The sequence below is a fragment of the Vespa crabro genome, chromosome 12 (assembly GCF_910589235.1).
Source record: "Vespa crabro chromosome 12, iyVesCrab1.2, whole genome shotgun sequence".
NCBI classification, from domain to species: domain Eukaryota; kingdom Metazoa; phylum Arthropoda; class Insecta; order Hymenoptera; family Vespidae; genus Vespa; species Vespa crabro.
Genome location: NC_060966.1, coordinates 4,953,320 through 4,975,725, shown reverse-complemented (window position 1 = coordinate 4,975,725; position 22,406 = coordinate 4,953,320). Strand labels below are relative to the sequence as shown.

Below are 22,406 nucleotides of genomic sequence, written 5' to 3'. Positions count from 1 at the left end.
ATTCACACTGAGTTAAAAAGTATCGGTTCATTCGTCAATCCTCTTTCTCACGTGAGAAATTTATTCTAACTTTTTATATCATGAAAATATATATATATATATATATATATATATATGTATAACAAAGTAAAGACTGAACTTAAAAATATAAAAGTAATCCTAACAAATTTCATCCCCCCCTTTTTAATAAATGTATAATTTTTTTTTTTTTAATGAAATTTCATAAATATTACGATCTAATATTATTTCTATTTGATTTATTAAATTAATAACGATATATATAATATCATACTTAATTATTTTTCTTATATACTGTGGATGAATGAAAAGTTTTACGATATAAGACAAAATAAAAATTTTGCATAGTCTTGAAAAAAAAGATTAATGAAAATTCTTTTAAAATCACATTTTTACTGGCTCATCTATTTTTTACTTTCGTATACTTTAATGTTAATTATTTAATACTTAATAACTATATAATATATATATATATATATATTATTTTGTAGAAATATTTTTATAAAAATGAAACCTGTATTTTGATAAGAAATATATTTTTATAAAGTTATTTGACATATCATATAGATTATGATGACAATGTCAATGTTAAGGTCTCCATCAGAAAAGGATTTAATATCTCGATGTTTCTTCGAAGAATATATACCTTGCAGGAGGTTATAATAGTCAAAAGGTAGACATCGGTTGGTCATCCGATGGCCTGTTTCCCTCGAAACACCAGGTGGAAACATACGGTATATACCGTGTTCTCTCTTCGCATATCATTACGAAAATTGTATTCAAAAGGTGTAACGCTTGAATCGATCGGGCCACTGTTACCTCTATAGGTATAGGTACTGCCTAAGTGAAATTCGTATTGGAAGAGACTACGTCTGCCTTACGTGATTGAAGGCTCGCGAAATGTTAGCTTCCAGCGTAACACATGGTTCGCGCTTAAAAAGAAAGAAAAAAAAAAAACAAAAAGAAGAAGCAAAGAGAAAGAAAGAAAGAAAGAAACAGAAAAAGAAAAGGAAAAAAAAAAGAAAGAAAAAAAGGAAAAATGAAAAGAGAAGAAGGAAGTGGTAACTGGTAATCTTGGTAACTCTCTACGTGTTCAGGATATACGACGTCTGCCTTGTAATTCAAATTCGATGCGTACAAGGAGAAGAAGGAAAGCGAATTTTACCAAAAAGAAAAAAAAAAAAAAAAAAAAAAAAGAAGAAAAGAAGAAAATAAAAACGACACAATATTTCACGAAAATTAAAGAAAAATCATTAAGAGTGAAAATAAAGAAAATTTGTTTTTCTTTTTCTTTTTTTTTTTTCTTTTTTATTATTTCGAACAAATTCGATGAATATTTCAAAAGAGAAAGATACTGATAAAAGAATTGTACGTCTCTTACTATGGGTGTGTTTGGGGGGGGGGGAGGGGAGGGTATAACTGCTAAAAGATTTTGCGAAAGTGTTTCATTTCTTTTTCTTTTTCTTTTTTTTTTGTTTTTTCGACCAAAAAAAAAAATATTTTTCCCTCGAGAAACGATTAAGGATATAAAGGGATTCGAGAAATCTTTCAGGTTGATCTACGATCGCGTCGGCGTTAATATTCGAGGCGTCGCGTCGGCACGTGTATCAAGTTCTATCGGTGGGTGTACCAGTGTCTAAGACTATGAGCTACCGTCGCCGGAAACCATTCTTCCAGCAACCACCCTCGCCAGTACCCTTTCCGGTATAAAGACTGTAAATCTTTACTTAGCACGCCAACATTGGCCGTAGCACTCGAAACTGGCCTATTTTCATCCTCCACGGCGATCTTGGTGAAAGGTTAGCAAGATAGTAGTCTCTATCAAGCCCTCGAATCATATGAAAATTCGAATTGCAAAGAGAGTAGGTAACCTATACTGTCATTATTTCAAAGGGGTCAGTTTTAATTTTGATAACTTTGTTTTCATTGGTCAAGAAAAATTTTTTTAAGGAAATTTCATAAATTAAATCAACACGCATACGGTCATACACATATATGCCTAAATAATTGATCTAATTCAACCTTGAGTCAAATCATCGTTTTGGCATTTGTTCATCGGAATATTTTAATTATCAGAGAGAGAGAGAGAGAGAGAGAGAGAGAGAAGGGAGAGAAAAAAGAAAAGCTATTCCGACCTAACGTCGATGAGAACTAAGATTAATTATAATATTTTGACAATTTTCTTTTCAATTTAGAAAATAATCGTCCAACAAATTATCGAAAAATATATTAAAATATTTATCGAATTTATTCCCATATATAAGATATAGGATAGATCTCAAAGGTAAAAAAAAAAAAAAAAACAAAGAAAAAAAGCAGAAGAAAAAGAAACATTCAACCGACTTTCCATCCTGTTTTTTTCGACGATTAGATACAAGGTATCCGATCTGTGGTCAGTAAAATAGTTATGTGGCTTTTGTAAGTCGATCCGGACGGTTATATGCCTTGCGGTAAAACGAAAGGGCCCCATAGGACGAAAACGTTCGAATCGATCCGTCGGCAGACGCCACATAATAGATCGACCATGTATATATATATATATATATGTGTGTGTGTGTATATAAATATATATATATACACACACACACACATCTATTCTATTTTATTTTCTCTTTCTTTAAAACTTTCTCTGGAAGAATACAGTAGAGTTATACGTGCTTTCTGTCTCTGGGCAAAAGTTCGCGAGGATCGAGCCCCGTGGAGACGATTCGTGGATCGCGTTGCCTCGTGGTGGCTGTTGGGCCCTCGAGGGGTACCGAAAACCTAACCTCAAAACGCAAGCGGATAATTGGAGATAATGCTGGGGTTGCCGAGCACCGTAATTGCACGAGGCCAGGCCCTTTCGAAGCATCCATCCTCTTCTACGCTACCTCTCCCCCTCATCCCACCTCATCCTACCACACCTCACCTCACCTCACTTTACCATACCTCTCCTCATCCACCCTTCTTCCTCCCTACACTATCCTCTTCCTTATGCTCTTTCCTCGACTACAACTCGATGAGGCTAGCTGTCGGTTCGTCCTGCTACGTCCGTCTGTCGACCGCTTTCGCAGAACCCCCGATAGTACCTACCTAATTCGTCGGTTTGTTTCGTGCGGTGCCGTGTTATTACGCGGGTCCTGCGTAGACGGAGCTACGTAAGGCCCCATCGGCTTCTCCATGAGCATTCTCCTCAGAGCTCTGTTTCTTCATAAGATCAGTTAGCCCTTAGGGCCCCTTACCCCATCTCACTCTTTCTCTCTCTCTCTCTCTCTCTCTCTCTCTCTCTCACTTCTCTCCCTCTCTTTCTCTCTTTTTTTTTCTTTATTCTTCTTCTCGTTGAAGTCAGAACGAAGAAGAAAGAAAAATAGAAAAGAAAAAAGATCTACTTTTCGTGGACATTTGTGGGCCCAATCGTGGGCCCGATCGTGGGCCCGATCGTGGGCCCGATTGTGGGCCCGATCGTGCGACTGTTTTCGTTACTAATGACGTCTTAGACTTTTTTCAAGGAAGAAGAAAATTAACCGACGATCTTTTTCCAAATATAAAAGAACAGATGAACTTTTGAAAGTTTGTCGAGGGAAAGAGGAAAAAATAAATTGTAAGTAAAGGAAATAAATGTGTTTCAAATAATTGTTGAATTAGATCGTAACTTAGCTACGTGATATTTTATAATTTATTAGTTATTTCTAGTTAAATAATTCGTCGATGAATTCTATCATTTCAAAGTAATAAGATATATGACAATGTTATTTATATCACGATCGAGATATCCACGTATCGTGATTATTTATCAGAAAATTATCAAAATGTTTTCTTATTTTCCTTTTTCATTTTCTTTTTTTATCTCGAACCATCTTCAGAATTTTTCTCTTGCGGTTGGTTATTTATACCGTAAATATATCATATATAACAACCATAAATTATGTTGTCCCCTTTGGTTGAAGTTTGATAGAAGTACTCAATCTACTTGTATGAAACGGGGTTGGATATTATACTCCTCTCTGCTTGATTCTCACTGGTCTTTATTTATCCTTTTGCGGAAAGATGAAGGATAAAAATGAAAATGATATTATATTATAATTACTTAGGTCTTAGCTTTTATATAGGGAATTAATAAAAGTGAATTTATATGTGCTCGTTTAATTAGTCTGACAAAGGCTCACGAAAATATGGAGTAATGAAAAAGAAAAAAAAAGAGAAAAAAAAAAGGAAATTAAAAAAGTATAATAATAGTAATAATAATAAGAAGAAGAAGAAAAAGAAGAAGAAGAAGAAGAAGATGAAGTTCTAAAAGAAGAAGAATAAAAATATAAAAAAATAAAAAAAGAACAAGGTGTCCTCGCGAAGGAACCGTCGCAAAGGTTTTAGTCTTTCTCTCTCTCTTTCTCTCTCTCTCTCTCTCTCTCCCTCTCTCGGCATCTTCTAAGCAGGCAACGTTACAAATTAGCAGATAATCAATTAGCTCGAACTTCCGGCGTGCTTGAGCAAACAAATGACAGAACACAACGTGCGGCTCGTAAAATTTTTGGTAATTAAAGGCCGCTGAAGGTGAAGGGCGGGGTTTTCAGAGGCAACCTCCTCGATTCTTTTCATTCCTTGCTGGACAACATCCGTCGTTCTCTTCGTCGTAGGTGATGTACAGAAAAACGGACGGCAAACTTTTAATTTCACCGAAAGCGACAAAACCAAATGTAAATCTGCATATAGATGGGATCTCTTTCGTTTAATAGAGACGTGTAGTAGGAACGAATTACATTGAATCCCAATGATATTTCATTTTTAATCTGATCGATTATTTTTAATATTTAACCGTATCGATGATTTTCATTTTAAACGAAACGATTCAATATTGAAGATTTTCTCGTATTGACAGAGATAGTGAAAGAGAGAAAAAGAGAAAGAGAGAGAGAGAGAGAGAAAGAGAAAAAGAAGAAGAAGAAGGAAAAAAGAGAGAAATCAAATTTTTAATATTAAAAACTCGTATGAAATGATTTCGATTTAACCGTCGGCAGGATCAGAAGCAAAAGTTTCGATAACTTCGATTAATAACTGGTAGAAATTTCTCTGATCGATGGCGCCAGAATCCGTGGAACTCAGTCTCGAAGGAGGACACAGATCGGTGGATTCTTGGCTCTATCATTATCCACATCTGCCACGACCACGACGTTCGGTCAAGATACAGAAAGGGAGAGAGAGAGAGAGAGAGGAGGCTGTAATTAGGGCCTTTAAAATGGCGTATATTCCGTCATTCTTACGTCTTTGTTTCCGTAGCCGCGGGTTCATCGTATCATCGTTAGTGTTTCTTCTTTTTCTTCTTTTTTTTCTCTTTTTTTTTTTTTTTTTCTTTTTTATTAGATACCGGATTGCCATGATTTTAGGGTGTACATCTGTCTATTTGGATCTTAGGTCATAGAACACATGAGACATCAAATTCTCATATAACAGTACTTATTTTTATGGGAAAATATAATGATACAGTTTTTTTTTTTTTTTTTTTTTTTTTTTTTTTTATTTCTTTTTATTTGTTTCAAAAGATCTGATTGATTTTAGAATACGTCCGTGTATTTGAACTTTTCTTTTTTAAAATATGTCGAATCTCTTATGAAACGTCGAATTGTCATATATATATTATTCTTTATTTCGAAGGAAATGACAATAAGATCCTCAAGTTGCTTAATGTTTTTTTTCTTTTTCTTTTTTTTTCTCAGAACATCGACGTAATGTCAAAATACGATTTTTTGATATTTTCTCAATAAAAATAAATCGTATATCAGACATCTATTGTAAATCTTATGAGATGTAGATTAAGTATATATTATTCTATATTTTCAAGGAAATAAAAATGAAATCCTTCTTCTCCTAATTAATTTCTTTCATAATATTTTTTGAAATTTTTCCAATACGTTACTACGATTTTAAGATATATTTATTTGTATCATCTATCGTTAGCTAATAAAACGTATCGATCCTTTCGTTAGATCGTCAAATTGATCATATGTTATTTCATATTTTTAAGAAAATAAAAAGAAAAATTTTTAATAAACTTTGATATTTAATTTTACTATGAATTACGAAGTAACTATAATAACTATAGTAACAAATTAACATTACTATGAATTTACGAAGTTTCTATATAAAACTATTCACTCATAATATTGTATTTTTGAATTTGTATAATAAATTAAAAATGATTTCGTTTTATAGGAAACAAATGAAAATTGGAAAAAATAAGGAAAATGAAAGAAGTTTGATTTTCACGTTGAATCAAATTGCTCTCTTTCTTTTTTTTCCAGATTTATCGAGATAACCGATTGCATTGAAGTTTTTTCCGCCGACGGAAGGAGAGTTTCGTTGAAGAACAGGAGTTAGTTCGATAACTAGGAGGATCTTATCTCTTGAGCTCCCAGTTTCGAGGCTTCTACTACCTTAGGGTTTTTAAAAGGTACACCCTCGAGGTAAGATCATGCTTTGAGGGCGCCGCATCGCGCCAACCACGCCTCCTCCACCGTTATTTACCTCCGTCCTTTTCGCCCTTGCATTTTTATTGCTTCTATCTTTTTCTTTTCTCAACGTTGGTCCTTCAAGCCCGGGAGCGATAGATACCTACCCTTGGCATCAATAACGACTCCGGGTATCTAGACTATACTACCATCTTTACGGAGAAACCATTTTTCCATCTACTTTCATCTCTCTCATCTCTCTCTCATCTCTCTCTCTCTCTCTCTCTCTCTCTCTCTCTCTCTCTCTCTCTCTCTCTCTCTCTTTCACTCCAAGTACGTAGTTTTCTTCTAACTACTCTCTTTGCGGCGTTTCTTTTCTCTCTTCTTTTTTTCTTTTTCTTTCTTTCCTTTTTTCTTTTTGATTTTCTCGTTTGATTTCTTCCCTTTTTCTTCTTTTTTTTTTCTTTCGTTAATGCCTTCCTTTCCCTATTTCTTTTTCCCGTTCGTCTTATATAGAAATAATATAATAAAATAATATAAGGGTTAGTGATTATCCTCGATACAAAATGCCATACCATCCACTTTGGCGTCATGCAAATAACCATGTTTAATAAAAAAAAAAGAGAAAAAAAAAAGGAAAGAAAAAAGAAAAAAAGAAAAGATAGAAAAAAAGAAAGGAGTGCAGCCAAGAGTACTAGAGAGATGTTTATCTCCGGAGATATGTTGAATATTTATAAGTAATGAATTTCACCTCTGAGACTAGATATTTTATCGTATTTAATTGATACCGCTTGAATACTTTATAATATAGATATGTTAAATTAAAAATATTATAGCTATTGCTATCCATCCATCTATATATATGCATGTATATATATATATATATATCTGTGTGTATCTATGTGTGTGCGTGTATACATATACATATACATCTATATACACATATGTAGATATATTCTCAATCGCATTAATACAAATTCTTTTTTCTTATATATATATATATATTTTTTTTTTTTCTTTTATAAGAGACAAAATTCACTGTCCAATATTTTCCTTTCGTGTAAATCGATAACCGTTAGAAAGAATTATCGTGAAAGCAATAATTTTCTACTTTAGATAATGATCTTTTATATAGTAGCTAAGATTTTAATAATAATTTAACAAATCGTCATCTTTGATATTGACAACGTAAATCCCCTATGCCATTAAACGATCTTATTATTTTTAATTCACGCAAACAGGTTCTCTGTTGAATAACTTAAAGGTATTATCGAGTTACACTATTAACTGCAGGTAGCCAACGATCTAATGATGAACGTTAGAATGTCTGTCTTATCAGATTTGTTAGACCAATGTTTAAAAGTTCCAACGTGTTGCATATTTGCATATAGACGAGCAGAAGTGTTTGTAAAATGATATAGTTAATTCATTGTTTGTCTCGTGACAAGTCTCGATATATAAAATTAAACATGACAAATTAATATAATATTAAATAGGTAGATACAATTATGTATATTGTCTCTCTCTCTCTATATATATATATATTTATATATATATATATATATATATATATATATATATATACTTGTATATAACAAAATACTCACTCTCATCATTGAATTTCTCACAAAGATATTACCGTATACTCTTCTGTATACAGTATATACAGTTCCCCAAAATGGCGACCGCGAGCTCTTCGAAATCACGATCTTTGATTCACAGAACTTTCACTTCTAACATTGTCACACTTTTATATAGAAAAATTCATATAAAACACCTAGATCTAATCGTTAAAATGTTTAGAACGTTTAATAAGATTTGATTAAACAATAGGGATAATATCTAAGGTTACCAAAATGGCGTCAGAGTGGTAAGTTATCCATCAATCGAACTCGATCGATCGAACCGCTTTAATATCATTGATTCATATTGATTAAAAGAAGAAAATCAAAATTTCAGTTGGCTATGAACGAAAGACGCAGGAGAACGGACAGGTGTAACGCGTAGCGGCAGTAGACACCAACTGATCTCACATAACAACGGCCGATAAAATTGTTGCGTTTCCACCAAAAATTATCCTCTTTTTTCCCTCGCGGTATAAAAAGTACAAAATTGTGGTAATTTAGCCCCCACCGCGCGATGGCCGGCAAGGCTCCGCTCATTGCCCACGGGGAGAAGAGAGGCCAGAGCATAAGAGGGATGGGGAGAGTGAGAGAGGAGAAAAGGTAGGGGAGGAGGTGAAGGAGGATGGCGAAGCTCGCGAGATTGCGAGATGGAAAGAGAGGGAAGAGCTATTTGCCCGTGACTACGAACCGCACTAACGATTATAGACATGAGACGATTATAGTTTGATATATACTAGGTAGGTATGTAAGTACATACATACATACATACCTCTTCACGTAAACAGTAATAGTTTTCTCTCTCTGTCTCTCTCTCTCTGTCTCTCTCTCTCTCTCCTATTCTCTCTTATCTTTTAGTTTTCTATCTCTTTTCAATTCGTATTTAAAGGAAATAACGAAGGGGATGGGGTAATGGCGGATGGTTGGGTAAGTGGGTGAGGGAAGAGAGAAGAACAAGGCGCTCAACGTCGTTTATAAGACTCATCGCGACTATCAACTCACGAATTTCTTATAAATACTATTCCACGATTTAAAGGGGAGGAAAAAAGGGAAAAAAGTATGGCCGAGTTGAGTTTTCGTAAGCGCGTTATACACTACACGAGGAAGTGATCTTCTTTATTCGAACCATCTTTCGTAAGGTAAAAAATAATTTTGACGAAACACCGGCGATATCAAACAACCAACGAGCACGGTTACTCCTGTCTCGTGGCGCTACTCGTGTGAACTCGGCCGGTGCTTAAGCCACCGAGAAGGGGCATACTATGAAATTAGTATAATCACGATCAAAATTACTCGTGCCGGTCCGTGCTGAACCACCAACCGCCGCTCAAATAGCCCGCTCCGCCGTCGCCAATCGGAGCTCTTCTTTTGTCGGCCATCTTGCGCGAACCTGTGTGCGCCCGAGCAGCCAGGAATTACCGCAAAAGTGGATAAATCTTAACTTTTCTTGGTGACGTTTAACATATTTCACTAAGTTATTTGTGAACGATCGAATTATTCTTAAGTTTTATTTATTTATTTATTTATTTATTTATTTATTTATCTATTTTTTTTTTCTACGAACGAGTTCGAGATTTTATATTTATATAAATACGATCGATTTACTCCAATCGTTCATTTTCGTTATATCGTTATCGATGAACGTTCCTATGCAATAATATAATTTTTCATGTGTGTACGCACCTTTAACGTATTCACCCCGTCGAAGCATACACATCATGAAAATGTGAATCCTCTCAGTTACGTTCCGTTACGTTACGTTACGTTACGCGTCGAATAGGCCGTTGATTATAGTTCGTTAATTATCGCTGTCCGCGGTCAGCCAAAATTAAAGGATTCAGAAGGTCACAACTCTCGTTCTCGCGAATTAAGTCGAGCTAATAACGAAAGAGAAGATAGGAATGAAAGAATATTCTACGAGGCAATGAGAAATAAGGTACGGACTTTTACGAGTAAAATACATCATATACACAGAGAAGGAAGGTAGTTAATATCTTTGTGTATGGTAGAACTGTGTGTGATCATGATAATCTATCGGAATCCTTCGTGAAAGATCACGGCGGACGTAGTACATCTACTACTTTCTTAATGACTCAACGAACGGATAATAAACCTTCATGCATAATGCAGTCACCATAGTTTCTCTCTCTCTCTCTCTCTTTTACTCTCTCTCTCTCTCTCTCTCTCTCTCTGTCTCTCACCTTCTTTCTCTTGCATTTTATATCAATTTGAAAATTATCTTCCATACCCCATTCTCATATATTATTCAATAAAAATATCATTTCTTTTATTTCTCTCCTTATTTCTTTCTTTCTTCCCTTTTTAATTTTTTCCTTTTTTTCTTTTTCCTCTTTTTTTCTTTTCTTCTTCTTTTCTTTTTCTTCTTCCTCCTCCACCTTTTCCTTTTTTTATTCATTCTCAAGACCTCGAGAATATGATAATGGATGAATATGATAATGGATGAAAGGAGATAGATTCTGAAAGTGTATAAAAAGAAAAAAAAAGAGAGAGAGAGAGAGAGAAAAAGAAAGAAAAAAAGAAAGGAAAGAGGAGGAAGGAAGAAAACGAGGGAGGGAAAAATCGGTAGCATAAAAATACAGCTTGGCAAATTCTTCCACCGTTTTTCACCCCGGGCAAGAATAAGAATTAGGAACGAGTCGCGAAAAAGGATCGCGAAAAAGGATCGCTAAAGAATCGGGCCTCACCGATTTGGAGTATACTCTTACCTCGAGGCAACTTTAAACTTGCTATAGTAGGTCTAGCCACTGCTATCCCCTTCTCTTTCTCTCTCTCTCTCTCTCTCTGTCTCTGTCTCTGTCCTCTGTAATTATACCCATGTATACGAACCCACCTCGTTGCTGTCTCTTTCTTCCATCTCGACTTTCCTCCATACTAACCTTCTCTCTCTCTCTCTCTCTCTCTCTCTCTCTCTCTCTCTCTCTCTCTTTCTACTTGCTGATCCTTCTCATCGTTTATGCCCCTGGCTAACTTTGCACCCGAACTTCTTCAGACTCTCTCTCTTTCTCTTTCTCTCTATTTTTTTCTTCTCTTTCTTCTCTCATTTTTCTACCTTTGTCTTTCTTCCATATCGATTGTAGAGAATCATGATCTTAAAATCGTTTCGGCGTCAATGATTTATCAAATAACATGAGATGATCGAAGTATCAAAACTGGTAGCAAAACTGAATGAATGTAATACGTATAGGATGATGCAAAAGTTGTTAAATGATATTTCCAAAAATCATTTTATTCTTCATCGAATTCTTTATCGATCTCTTTCATCGGTTAGAATAATTTTTCATTCGTTTATTCGATTATTCTCTTTTTTGTTTTTGTTTTTGTTTTTGTTGTTGTTGTTGTTGTTGTCTTCTCTCTCTCTCTCTCTCTCTCTCTCGTTTTCTTCTTTCTTGTTTGTTTTTTTTCATTGGTTTTATACATGAAAAATAAAAGACATAAAATGATTTGCATATAGGTAGACATATATAATATAAAATATAATAAGGAAACAGAAAAGGTCCTGACATATGAGGAGAATAGGACACGTGACGTTTCGAAACCACGGAACGAGTTTGCGTGCGACCAGAAAAGCAGTCAAGCCAAAGCCCGAGGAGTGTTAAAATCAGGCGTGATACCACTTTTTGCGGGTTAACCAACGACGAATACCTACCACCATGGTATGGTAACGGTAACATGCGATATGTACTAGGTCACGTACTTACATACATTTCATGGAAGTACTTTAACCGGTATTATATAGATTGGTCAACTTGAAAGAGGAATGTTACTGGTTATAAAAAAACTTTTGGAAAAAAATTCATCGAAGAACAGTCCTTTTGGTTTTTTTTTTTTTTTTTTTTTTTTCGTATGAATATAAAAAATGACGTGCCTAGATAGGATCTCTCTCTCTCTCTCTCTTTTTCTTTCTCGTTAGGAACGGTAAAATCATTTGTCATTTTTTTTTTCAACGCGTCACGAATATACCAGCGTATAGAACGTTACAGGCTAAATGTTAAAATATCTGTTCTATCTGGAATAAGGGTTAATTTGTCAGTGTAAAGAAGAGGGTTGTAAATTCCTAAAGGAAAGTCATTCTTGATTACGGCGTACCAAAAGCCGGATAAGTTGGATATAACATTGGACGAAAGTAATCCACTTTATTCCGTCACACCTCGGGTAGCCAAAGTTGAGCATTGATTTTGCATTAGGACGAGGCGAGTAAACCATTTGACTTCCTCCTTTTCTTACGGCAAACGTGATTATTGGAAAACGTTCGTGTAGAAGTAGATATACCTATATAAGAGAACTCCTAACTCGCGTACGTGCGTGTCTCTCGAATAAAAGGGAAAGGGTGGTGGAACACGCGAACTTTGGAGGGTGCCGGTAACCGCAATGTTAGATTAATGGCGGATGTACTTCACTTTCGGGGATAGCCGTATCTTTCCTTCCTTTCTTGGATTTCGGCGGAAGCGAAACCGCTAGGGTTTCGTACATTTACGTATTATCTATATCCATGTATGTCTGTATATGTGTATTCTAATTTGCCTAACAAATTATCGCATTATTACTAGGAAATGAAGAAGAAAAAAAAAAAAAGAAAAAACAGACAGAGAGAGAGAGAGAGAGAGAGAGAGAAATATATAATACCATAATAGTTGATTTAAAAATCAAATTTAGAGAGAGAAAGAGAGAGATCGAAAGAGAAAAAGAACGAATAAATTACATCGATTCGATCGAATTATAGAATATCTTTAGCTTATCCTATCTTACTTATAGTTATGATTCTAATGATATTTAAGATAGAAATAATATAAGTAAAGTGAATGTTAGTAGGAGATCATACGTCCAAAGAAGATACTTTATCTGACGATGTAAGATCGATGGTATTGATATTATTCAAAGTCTTGGATATGACGATGGAGGACAACGACGAGGAGCAATCGTGTAACGTTAAGGCAACGTAAACTAGCCTGCAATAAAAAATGAGGAAGAGTTATGGCTGAGGTCTGTACTTTTAAAAGAGAGGCGAACGAGCGAGCGGCAGCTCGAACGGCCGACCATAGCCTCGGGGCAAGAAACGAGGTGGAGAAGCAAAACGGGTAGATCCCAAGTCTCGATCGTGATAAGATGCAGCGGCGTTGTCGGTTGACAAAGGGTCGTTGGAACGCCCCTTCAGATCGGACGTGCAACCGCTTGGGGGAGGCGTCCATATTAAAATCGGTTCTACCTCACTCCACCATCTCCCTTGTCGCCGATCTTGTTTATTACCGTTCTGTGTAGGCGTCCAGTTTGCCAGAAAACATCGTCTTCGTTTATATTCCTTCCAAATTTTTCAAATCGTTATTTGCTCTTTTTCTTAACTTTAAATGAACGATAATATTATTTGAATCGAATAATAAATTCTTTTATTTTTAATCGTATCATTATCAATTTTAATGTCTTACAAGATAATAAAAGAAATTTTATTTTGAAATATGATTTTCAATTGTTCAAATCAAATTTTATTATAATAGTTTTCATTTTTATTTTTATTTTATTTAAAATTAAATTTATTAATAATAGTTGTATATATATATATTATATATATTAAATATTATAATATTTATATTTATATATATATATATTATTATAAATATAATATTTAAAATTAAATTTATTATATAATTATAATTATAATGTAAAAAATTAGAATAGATTTTGAAATGTAGGTGTCGTTCGTACCGACGTATCTGCGCATGAGACAACAAACTATGCTGCCCTCTAGTCAATAATCGATAAAGTACTTTCATTACGACAGCACGTGCAACATCTGTCGATTGTTGTGGTTTAATCGTGATTTTATTTATCTTTTTACATAGATTTAATCAAAGATTTATTCTTCATTCTGGCGTCAACGTATAGAAATGTTTCCTCAAAGCTCGCAAAATAAATTTTGGATGTTTAGAGACGAGAATGAATTAACGACATTACGGGAGAAAACCAATGCTGATTTCATTGAAAAACATGGTGCCAATATGTCTGTAAGTTTTTTTAACGAATTAGAAAAAGAAAAATCGTATTATAATAATTGAGGTTAAGGGAATTAAATAATTTCTTTTCGTTTATAACTACGTCATAAGTAAATAAATTTATATTCAATTACGTATGAATTGTGAGGTTATGTTTACGTTTAACTCAATCGATAATATAGGACATTTAGATAATAATTTTATTATTAGTATCTATTTCTTATTTTCTTAAATGCATAGAACATCCTGTATATTTTCATATTACTATCTATAAGCCAGAAGAAAGAGAGGCACATTTTCTCTCGGACAATGAGGAACGTACACTTCTTAGATTTTATGAATTACAATTACGTGATTTCTGTCGTCGTTTTACACCTCCAATGCCTAGAGCTACTGTTGCTACTGCTCTACATTACTTCAAAAGATTTTATTTAAGGAACAGTGTAATGGATTATCATCCAAAGGAGATATTAGTCACATGCGTATATTTAGCTTGCAAAGTAATTATTTCCTATTATTATATTCTAATAACATTAGGATTATGATATTGTTACAATATGATATTATAAAATTATTTTCACAGGTTGAAGAATTTAATGTTTCAATATCACAATTTGTTGCAAATATTAAAGGGGATAGAGAAAAGGCATCAGATATTATTCTTAATAATGAATTATTACTTATGCAACAATTGAATTATAATTTAACTATACACAATCCATTTAGACCTGTTGAAGGATTAATGATTGATATTAAGGTCTATCATTTGTGTATCATTAATTTTTTGTTTTTTGTTTTTTGTTTTTTTTTTTTTTAAAGATTTGGATGTTTGTATATTAATACATTGTTTTGAAACTTTTAGACGCGTTATACTTCATTAGAAAATCCAGAAAAATTGAGGCCACATATAGATGAATTTTTAGAAAGAGTTTTTTTAACTGATAGTGTTTTACTTTATGCTCCAAGCCAAGTTGCTTTGGCTGCAACTTTACACGCAGCATCCAGAGCTTCTGCTAATTTAGACAATTATGTAACGGATATATTATTTCCAAGTGAACAATTAGGTGGTATAATAGAAGCAGTTAGAAGTAAGTGATATATAATAATTTATAAGATTTCATTGTTTAACTCAACAAATTAATTTATAATAAATTAACATTATAAATTAATATTGTTTAACAAAATGATTTAAACAATGTATATTATTATTATAGAAATAAGATCAATGGCTAAATGCGTAGAACCACCGTCACGTGATGTTGTTAGAGCTATAGAAAAAAAATTAGACAAGTGTAGAAATCAAGAGAATAATCCTGACAGTGATATGTAAGTAATTATTCTAAATTCTTTGTATGCCTTATAATGTTTTCACGTAATATAAACTTTTTTTTTTTTTTGTTAGATATAAACAAAGAATGCAAGAAATGTTGGACGAAGAGGATTTACAAGATAATGAAAAATATGCTAAGATCATACAAGATCAAGCGGCTCACGATGAAAAGACATTAGGTGTTAATAAAATGTTATCATCGCCATCCGCAGTTTGAGAAAAATTTTCTTTTAGATATTTTATCAAGTTTTTTCATTCATACAATAATTTATTATCTCAATGCAATTCCGTACATATATAAAAGAATATTCGTTATATATATATATATATATATATATATATATATATATATATTTTTTTTTTTCTCTCCCACGAAATTCATTCATTCAAGAATTCATTTGTTAAATATTCTTTGTCATAATAATAATAATTAGGAAAAAATATTTGATAGATAATAAAATATAATATACTTCCAATTGTAATTAGAATATTATTTATTTTGTACGTATATTAATTATCCTTATTATAAATGCAATTATATAAAAAAGATAAACAATGAGATAAACAATGTTCGAACGAGCAATTCCTTTACGTATACATTGCACCTCAATCTCAATATATAATAATTAACGAATTAATTTAAGGTTCCTGATGCCTAAAATCTAATCTCTGTGTAAGATGATGATTAGGATGACTTAATGGTACATTATGAAATATAGGAGATTGTTGTCCCGTTGGCAAATTACTAGGTAATGGTTGTACGATTGGTAAAGCAGGTGGTAAAGGCAATGGCGTCAAATGTTGCGGGAAAAATGTAGCACCCGGTTGAGATTGCGTTGGATAATTGAAGAACCTGTGAAAAAAAAAAAAAAATATGAAAAAAGAAAAAGAAAATATCCTCCCTTTGTTGATACTTATACATTTAAAAAATTATTTACATCATCAATCAATTTACCATAAACGATCTCCAACGAAAATTGGCCTTGGTGCGGGTATACCCAAGCTCGAATAATATTGTTGTGCCAATAATTCAACGTCATTCGTATATTTTCTTTTCCACTTGGTTCGCCTATTTTGAAACCATATTTTAATCTGTAAATGAAAAAGGGAGAGAAAAATCGAAAAATGGAAAAAAAAAAAAAAGAAAAGAAAAGAAAATTTTGCCCCGGGTGAGGATCGAACTCACGACCTTAAGATTATGAGACTTACGCGCTGCCTACTGCGCTACCGAGGCGCTTGAAGAGCTTTCGACGAATAGAAAATGTCATTGCGATCGAATAAAATCTATTAGCTAATAATAAAGAGGGAAAACTTAGAAAATCTTTAGTTATCCCTGTCTACTGGGGTTGGTAATGAAAGAGAGGAAAAAATAAAAAAAAATATTTGCCCCGGGTGAGGATCGAACTCACGACCTTAAGATTATGAGACTTACGCGCTGCCTACTGCGCTACCGAGGCTTCTTGAGGAGCTTTTTTTTACTATCATTTGATCAGACGAATATTAATAAAAAAAAAAGCTTTTAAATAATTATATTATGTCTTATATATATATATATATACATACACACGCACACATATACACATATACGTATATATATATATATATATATATAAATCGGTCCTGGGCATGACGTTAAACTGCATCCACAAACCGGATTGACCACTGTTATAAATGGCCTCCCCACCTCTATCAAGTGTCAACAGCTTTTTCAGAGGGTAGATGAACGAAGGGTGGAAGTTCAGAGTACTCTCGTGTCCTTGAGGTGAGAAATCACTTGTAAAGGTGGATGAACCAAAAGTTGATCAACGGGATATAAAAGGTAAGAGAGAATATCATTGGCATTAAAAGATCCCTTGGATGTTACGATGATCCTATCGTAGGATGAAGCGTAGAGGATTATTTTTTTTTCTTTTTTTTTTTTTTACAGAGATTAAAAGACCAATCGAAGATTGCACCAATCTTAACGTTGTAAATTAATCTTAAGATTAACTAAAAAAAGATATATATATCTTTTTTTAGTTATATATATATATATATATATATATATATATATATATATATATATAACTATGTGATATTAACAGGGAACAAAGAGAAACAGAAGTTATTTAAAAGAAGAACGATGAAAATTATTTATCAAAATGTACGAGGACGATTTTCCCATAAGAATTTTAAGGGAGCCGTCCGTTTAAAATTCGTGACATTCGGTTGGTAATATATCCTAATTAAAAAATCGACGCCTCTCCGGTCCGACGCCTTGATGGCGCGCAGCATCCGTCGGGATGGGTGTGCTGTTAGTCGAAGAAAAGGCTAAGAACGATGGAACGTTGTATGTAACATCGTGCTTGCACAAGAGAAAGAAAGAGAGATAGAGAGAGAGAGTGAGAAAATAAGAAGAAGCCAAGAGGAAGAAGAAGAAGAAGAAGAAGAAGAAGAAGAAGCTAAGAAGAAGAAGAAGAAGGGGAGCAGCTCGGTGCTGGCTCGTTAACTCTGAGAAATATTGTGACAGTTACGTCCGCGGCACGACACGTCTCCTTCTTCTCTCTGATCCGTCGTCTGATCGTCTTCCCCTTTTCTCCTGATCCACCGGATAATTATCCGTCTCGTTCTAAATGCCAACCATGAATATTTCGACCTCTTTCGACAATTATCAAGTCACCGGATATCATTTTGGTCAAAGTCTATATATTCATTTATATTACACTTTAACGTGCCGATTATTATTTCTTATATCGTAGATCGTATCGTCATAAAAGCTATTAATTTAAATGTTTCATTTCGAGATAGAATGATAGGATAAAAATGAAATGGAAAATTGTAGAATATCATTTAACCAGAAAGAGAGAAAGAGAGTCATAAAACGTTCTATCATTTCTAATTGAATATTAATGTATGAGATTAATTTATGTGTTTATTATTATAGGTGTTTTCGCGTTAGGAATGATTCGCAAAAAATGGTCTGAATTTTTTTTCTTTTTTTTTTTTCTTTTTCTTGAAAGTAACTTTCGACCCATAAAAAAGTTTGGATAGCTCGTCATAATTCAACACGTTCGTTCCTTCAAAAATACATCCAACCAGGATGGGTATTTCATCGAGTTAAGATCCTTTCTTGGAAGTTAAGAAAAACCTTTCGAAATGTTCACTTTCTTCGTTAAGGGAATAGAATGAAAGGAAGAAAGAAAGTAAGAAAGAAAGAAAGAAAAGAGGGTGGGTAAGTGCTAATTGGTCCTAAAGGGCAGTCCTCCCTCTTGGCGCCATACTATCGGCGCCTCTACACATATGGCATGACTACTGCTAACTAATAATTTAGAGTCAAGTTGATTCCTTTAGAAAAATCCTCCGTGTACATGGAAGTTAAACTATTTCAGGTGACACAAGTCTGCGGAAGTTGGAGGACATTAATTGCGATTTATCGTTTGAAAATATCTTGCCTAAACTTGTCTCACTTTTATTTCCCATTTTCCATCCTCCCCTACATCCTTTCCCTCCGCAACGTTTTCTAATATCTTCATTTATATCTAAATTTATCTCTAGTACAACTTTTTTTTTTCATATTAATCTTTAATTCTTCCTTTTTATTTTCTTCCTTTCTTTCTTTCGTTCTTTCGATTAAAAAAAAATTCACCTGAGTCTCGGTAAGTTTCAAAGTCTTGCTAAGTTGTAATCTCTTCGCTACGCTTAAGTACTTGTTCCTTTCAAATTCAGCCTCTAATGACTTTATTTGTGCAGCTGTGAACGCAGTACGTGGTCTCTTCTTTCTTTCATCGTCGCTAATCGTGCTGGCAGTTCTTTCTTGAATCTCCCTTTCCGCACCTGTTGTTGAATTGGCTCCGCTACTGCTTGTACACGCCTCTGTAAACAATTTTTTTTTTTTTCTTACGCAATGCTAATTTGTAAAAATAAATCCAATTTCATTGGATTCAAATCAAAAGATTCCGTGTGTGCCATTCAATATATTAATATTTTCAAAAGGATAGAATGATAGAATGAAAAGGAGGTGACGGTGATACGATAGTGGGTAGAGGAGGCGGTCGGTCGGTCGGTTGGTCGAACGGAGAGGGTTGGGAGGGGGAGTTCATCGCCCAGCTTTCCAATTAACCTACCCTAAAATTGCCTTACTCTCATTAATCTTCTTACTTTTTTCTTTTTCTTTCTTTTCTTTTTTTTTCTTTGTTCTTCTTTTTTTTTTTGCTTTTTTCTTTTTTTTTTTTGCTTCTTCTCCTTATCCCACAAACTTGTTTATATTTATACTTATCCCAAGTTACAAGGCAGTGGTACATGACGTCTCACGGTTTACCCATGAGGAATGTCTTCCAAGTTCTCTTTTAGTATTCTGGTAACAAGACCGTGGGCTCTTAAACGGTGAGGATCATCTTCTAATTATCTGCCCATTCGTCATCCGACGAAAAACAGTTCGTCCCTCCCGCTTCCTCCCCCACCTTATAATTCCAATATACTCCTATCTACTACTACTCGCAAGTGTTTTAATATTTGATGAAAAGAAAACAAAACAAAAATTATACTTTCGGAGATTTTATCGTATTTATTTTCTTCCATTGTTTTTTCTTTTTTCTTTCTTTCTTTCTTTCTTTCTTTCTTTCTTTCTTTCTTTCTTTCTTTTTTCTCTTTTTTCTTTTCTTCCTTAACGAAATTTATTCCCACCGAAAAATATTCTTATAACATTTTCTTCTTAGGTAATAGCATTGTGGAAGGAGAAAAAAAAGTAAAAGAAAGGAGAAAAAATTAAATCGAACGTCTTGAGATGGGTAATAAATATTTCGAGAGAGAGAGAGAGAGAGAGAGAGAGAGAGAGAGAAAAGAAAGAAAAAATAAATAAAAGAGAAAGATTAAAAAGAACTTGGTAGGTAACGTTTACCGACTACTAATTGTCAGATGGGGAATGTAATTGTCGCGTTTCTCGCATGTTTCTCGAGAACTTCGAACTCGGGCCACGTTCTAAAGACTCTCGAACGGAGTCATCCGCGGCTAAAATCGTACCGTCTTTGATTCGGTCGAGTTGGCGAATAGCATTTCGTATAGAGTTTAAAATCTCTTCTCTCGTAGTCGATATCATAGAAGAAGAAGAAGAAGAAGAAGAAGAAGAAGAAGGAGGAGGTAGAAGGAAGAAGAAGAAGAAGAAGAAGGAAAAGGAGGAGGAGTAGAAGAAGGAGGAGGAGAAAGAGAAGGAGAACTTTCTCTGTGAAGATACTTGAAAGAGGAAAGAAACGTTTGGCTCATTTGTCGTCGGGTTTCTGACTCGGTTGCATTGACGAACGACCTCTAAGAAGAAGAAGGAGAAGAAGAAGAAGAAGAAGAAGAGGATAAGGAGGAGGAAGTAAGAAAAGGGTTGCCGAGGGGACCGAAACTGTGATGAGATAAACGGCTACAAAAAGAGACTGGAGACGAATGAAAGAAACCAAAGAAAAAAAAAAAAAAAAAAAAAGAAAAAAGAAACAAGAAGAAGAAGAAAGAAAAAAGAAAAGGAAATAGAAAAAGAAAAGAAATAATAAAAAGAAGAAAAGACACGAGGAGAACGTCGCGGAAATAGAACACCACGCCTTCTAGTTTACCTAATTGCCGCGAGCCACGGTGAACTTGTCTTCTAATTATTCGGTGATGAATGACGCTCGGGTTAAGAGAAATACGCAATAAAGTTCGCCTAATTTTCATTCGTATGACATCGTACTGTTAATTAATTCGATAATTAATTCAAGAAAATCATGTAATCGCGCACACGCGCGCGCGCACATGTTGATAATAAAAATAGGATAAATTTTTATTTTTATTTAATTCGATCGAACATTTTTTCTTCTTCTTCTTCTTCTTCTTCTTCCTCTTTTTTTTTGTTTTTTTTTTTTTTTTTTTTTTTTTAATTTAAAGATTAATTAAAAGATGAGCAAAAAGTAATTAAAGGAGAAAGAAAAACAAAAAACACGAAAGAAGAAAGAAAAAAGAGAAGAAGAGATAATATTAGATATAAAATGATTCTGGAAATTGTTTTGGAAGAAAAAAAGAAAAAAAGGAAGAAAAGTTAAAACTAAAAAGAAAAAAAAAAAAAGAAAAATAAAAAGGAGGAAAAAAAATTGAAAATTGGTTTGGTCGGCATGAAAGCGGATCGTCTTTCTGGGCGGCTCTCTCTCTCTCTCTCTCTCTCTCTCTCTATCTTTTTTTTCTCTCTCTCTCGTTCCTTCGAGTTGCTCTCGCAAAGATTTACGTAGCACGTTGACGGCTTTGTGGTTGGACGTCGACGTCCCACATATCTCAGTCGAACCGCATGGCGCAAACGAGAATTGTCCTTTCCTTAGATCTCGAATTTATCGTGGCGAGCATTACGCCATGTAAATCACGAATAACTGCACAGTTCGGTAGAAATTAGTCGACGTGAGTTTGGTATAAATGCGACGAGATGGGACGTGGTTAACTCCACGAATCTCTCATATCTTATTAATTATTCTCAAACGTTTCTCAAGTTATAGTCATTGTTCAGTGTTAAATCGACAATTTCTTTATTTTCTTTTTACTTTTCTCTTTTTCTTTTTTTTTTCCTTCTTCTTCTTCTTCTTTTACATTCTTTTCTCTCGTTACACGTACAAAAAATTCGCTTTCGTTCGTAAAAGTTCCGTTCGATAGGGGATCGAACTTATCGTTCAAATTTGTAACTTCGAAATAATTAAGAATTAATAAAGTATATATATATATATATATATATATATATATATATATATTGGATTATTTATTTTTATCTATTTTACTTTATATTATTTTATTTTATTTTTTATATATCCCTCTTTGTGCGTGCTTATGTGCGTGTGCCCGTACATGTTAGGTATTCAAGTATAGTTGCATTTCCATGGCAGAATTAGCAGGAGACAGATAAATAGTGGACGAGAAGTAGGAACATTGAGTGGGCGTGGAGCCCACAGGAAGTAATGGATCAAACTCGTGAAACCGTGCTCCTTCCTACGAACTTACGTACTTTCGTTTACTACAAGAACGATAAGTTTGAATT

The 22,406-nt window shown here is 33.8% G+C and overlaps 2 protein-coding genes and 2 non-coding genes across 6 annotated transcripts in view; 1 reads left to right on the top strand and 3 right to left on the bottom strand.

Annotated features, from left to right (window-relative positions):
- The first annotated feature begins 13,828 nt into the window (after positions 1 to 13,828).
- Positions 13,829 to 15,699, top strand: LOC124428314 (cyclin-H). The gene is made up of 6 exons (XM_046972248.1): positions 13,829 to 14,079; positions 14,343 to 14,567; positions 14,651 to 14,824; positions 14,930 to 15,155; positions 15,282 to 15,393; positions 15,470 to 15,699. The coding sequence occupies exons 1-6, from the start codon at positions 13,963 to 13,965 to the stop codon at positions 15,612 to 15,614; spliced, it is 999 nt and encodes a 332-aa protein (XP_046828204.1). The 5' UTR covers positions 13,829 to 13,962; the 3' UTR covers positions 15,615 to 15,699.
- Positions 15,700 to 15,905: 206 nt separating this feature from the next.
- Positions 15,906 to 22,406, bottom strand: part of LOC124428447 (homeobox protein ceh-30-like) — a 9,249-nt gene continuing 2,748 nt past the window's right edge. For 2 of the 3 annotated variants that reach the window (XM_046972474.1, XM_046972475.1), the window contains 3 exons: positions 19,023 to 19,249; positions 16,353 to 16,489; positions 15,906 to 16,250 (listed from right to left, as the gene is read on the bottom strand). In XM_046972474.1, the coding sequence (XP_046828430.1) occupies positions 16,037 to 16,250; positions 16,353 to 16,489; positions 19,023 to 19,249 (578 nt within the window). In that variant the 3' untranslated portion in view covers positions 15,906 to 16,036. Of the gene's footprint in view, positions 16,251 to 16,335; positions 16,490 to 19,022; positions 19,250 to 22,406 lie in introns of all 3 variants that reach the window. The other variant, XM_046972476.1, reaches the window with a different exon arrangement.
- Positions 16,559 to 16,631, bottom strand: Trnam-cau. The gene has a single exon. It is a non-coding gene; the product is annotated as a tRNA-Met (tRNA).
- Positions 16,782 to 16,854, bottom strand: Trnam-cau. The gene has a single exon. It is a non-coding gene; the product is annotated as a tRNA-Met (tRNA).

Bases quoted from the DNA above. Each gene is read 5' to 3' on its own strand.
- LOC124428314 (XM_046972248.1), top strand. From the start codon at position 13,963: ATGTTTCCTCAAAGCTCGCAAAATAAATTTTGGATGTTTAGAGACGAG. The intron at 14,080-14,342 runs GTAAGTTTTTTT...ACTATCTATAAG, and splicing joins AACATGGTGCCAATATGTCT to CCAGAAGAAAGAGAGGCACA. The intron at 15,394-15,469 runs GTAAGTAATTAT...TTTTTTTGTTAG, and splicing joins AATAATCCTGACAGTGATAT to ATATAAACAAAGAATGCAAG.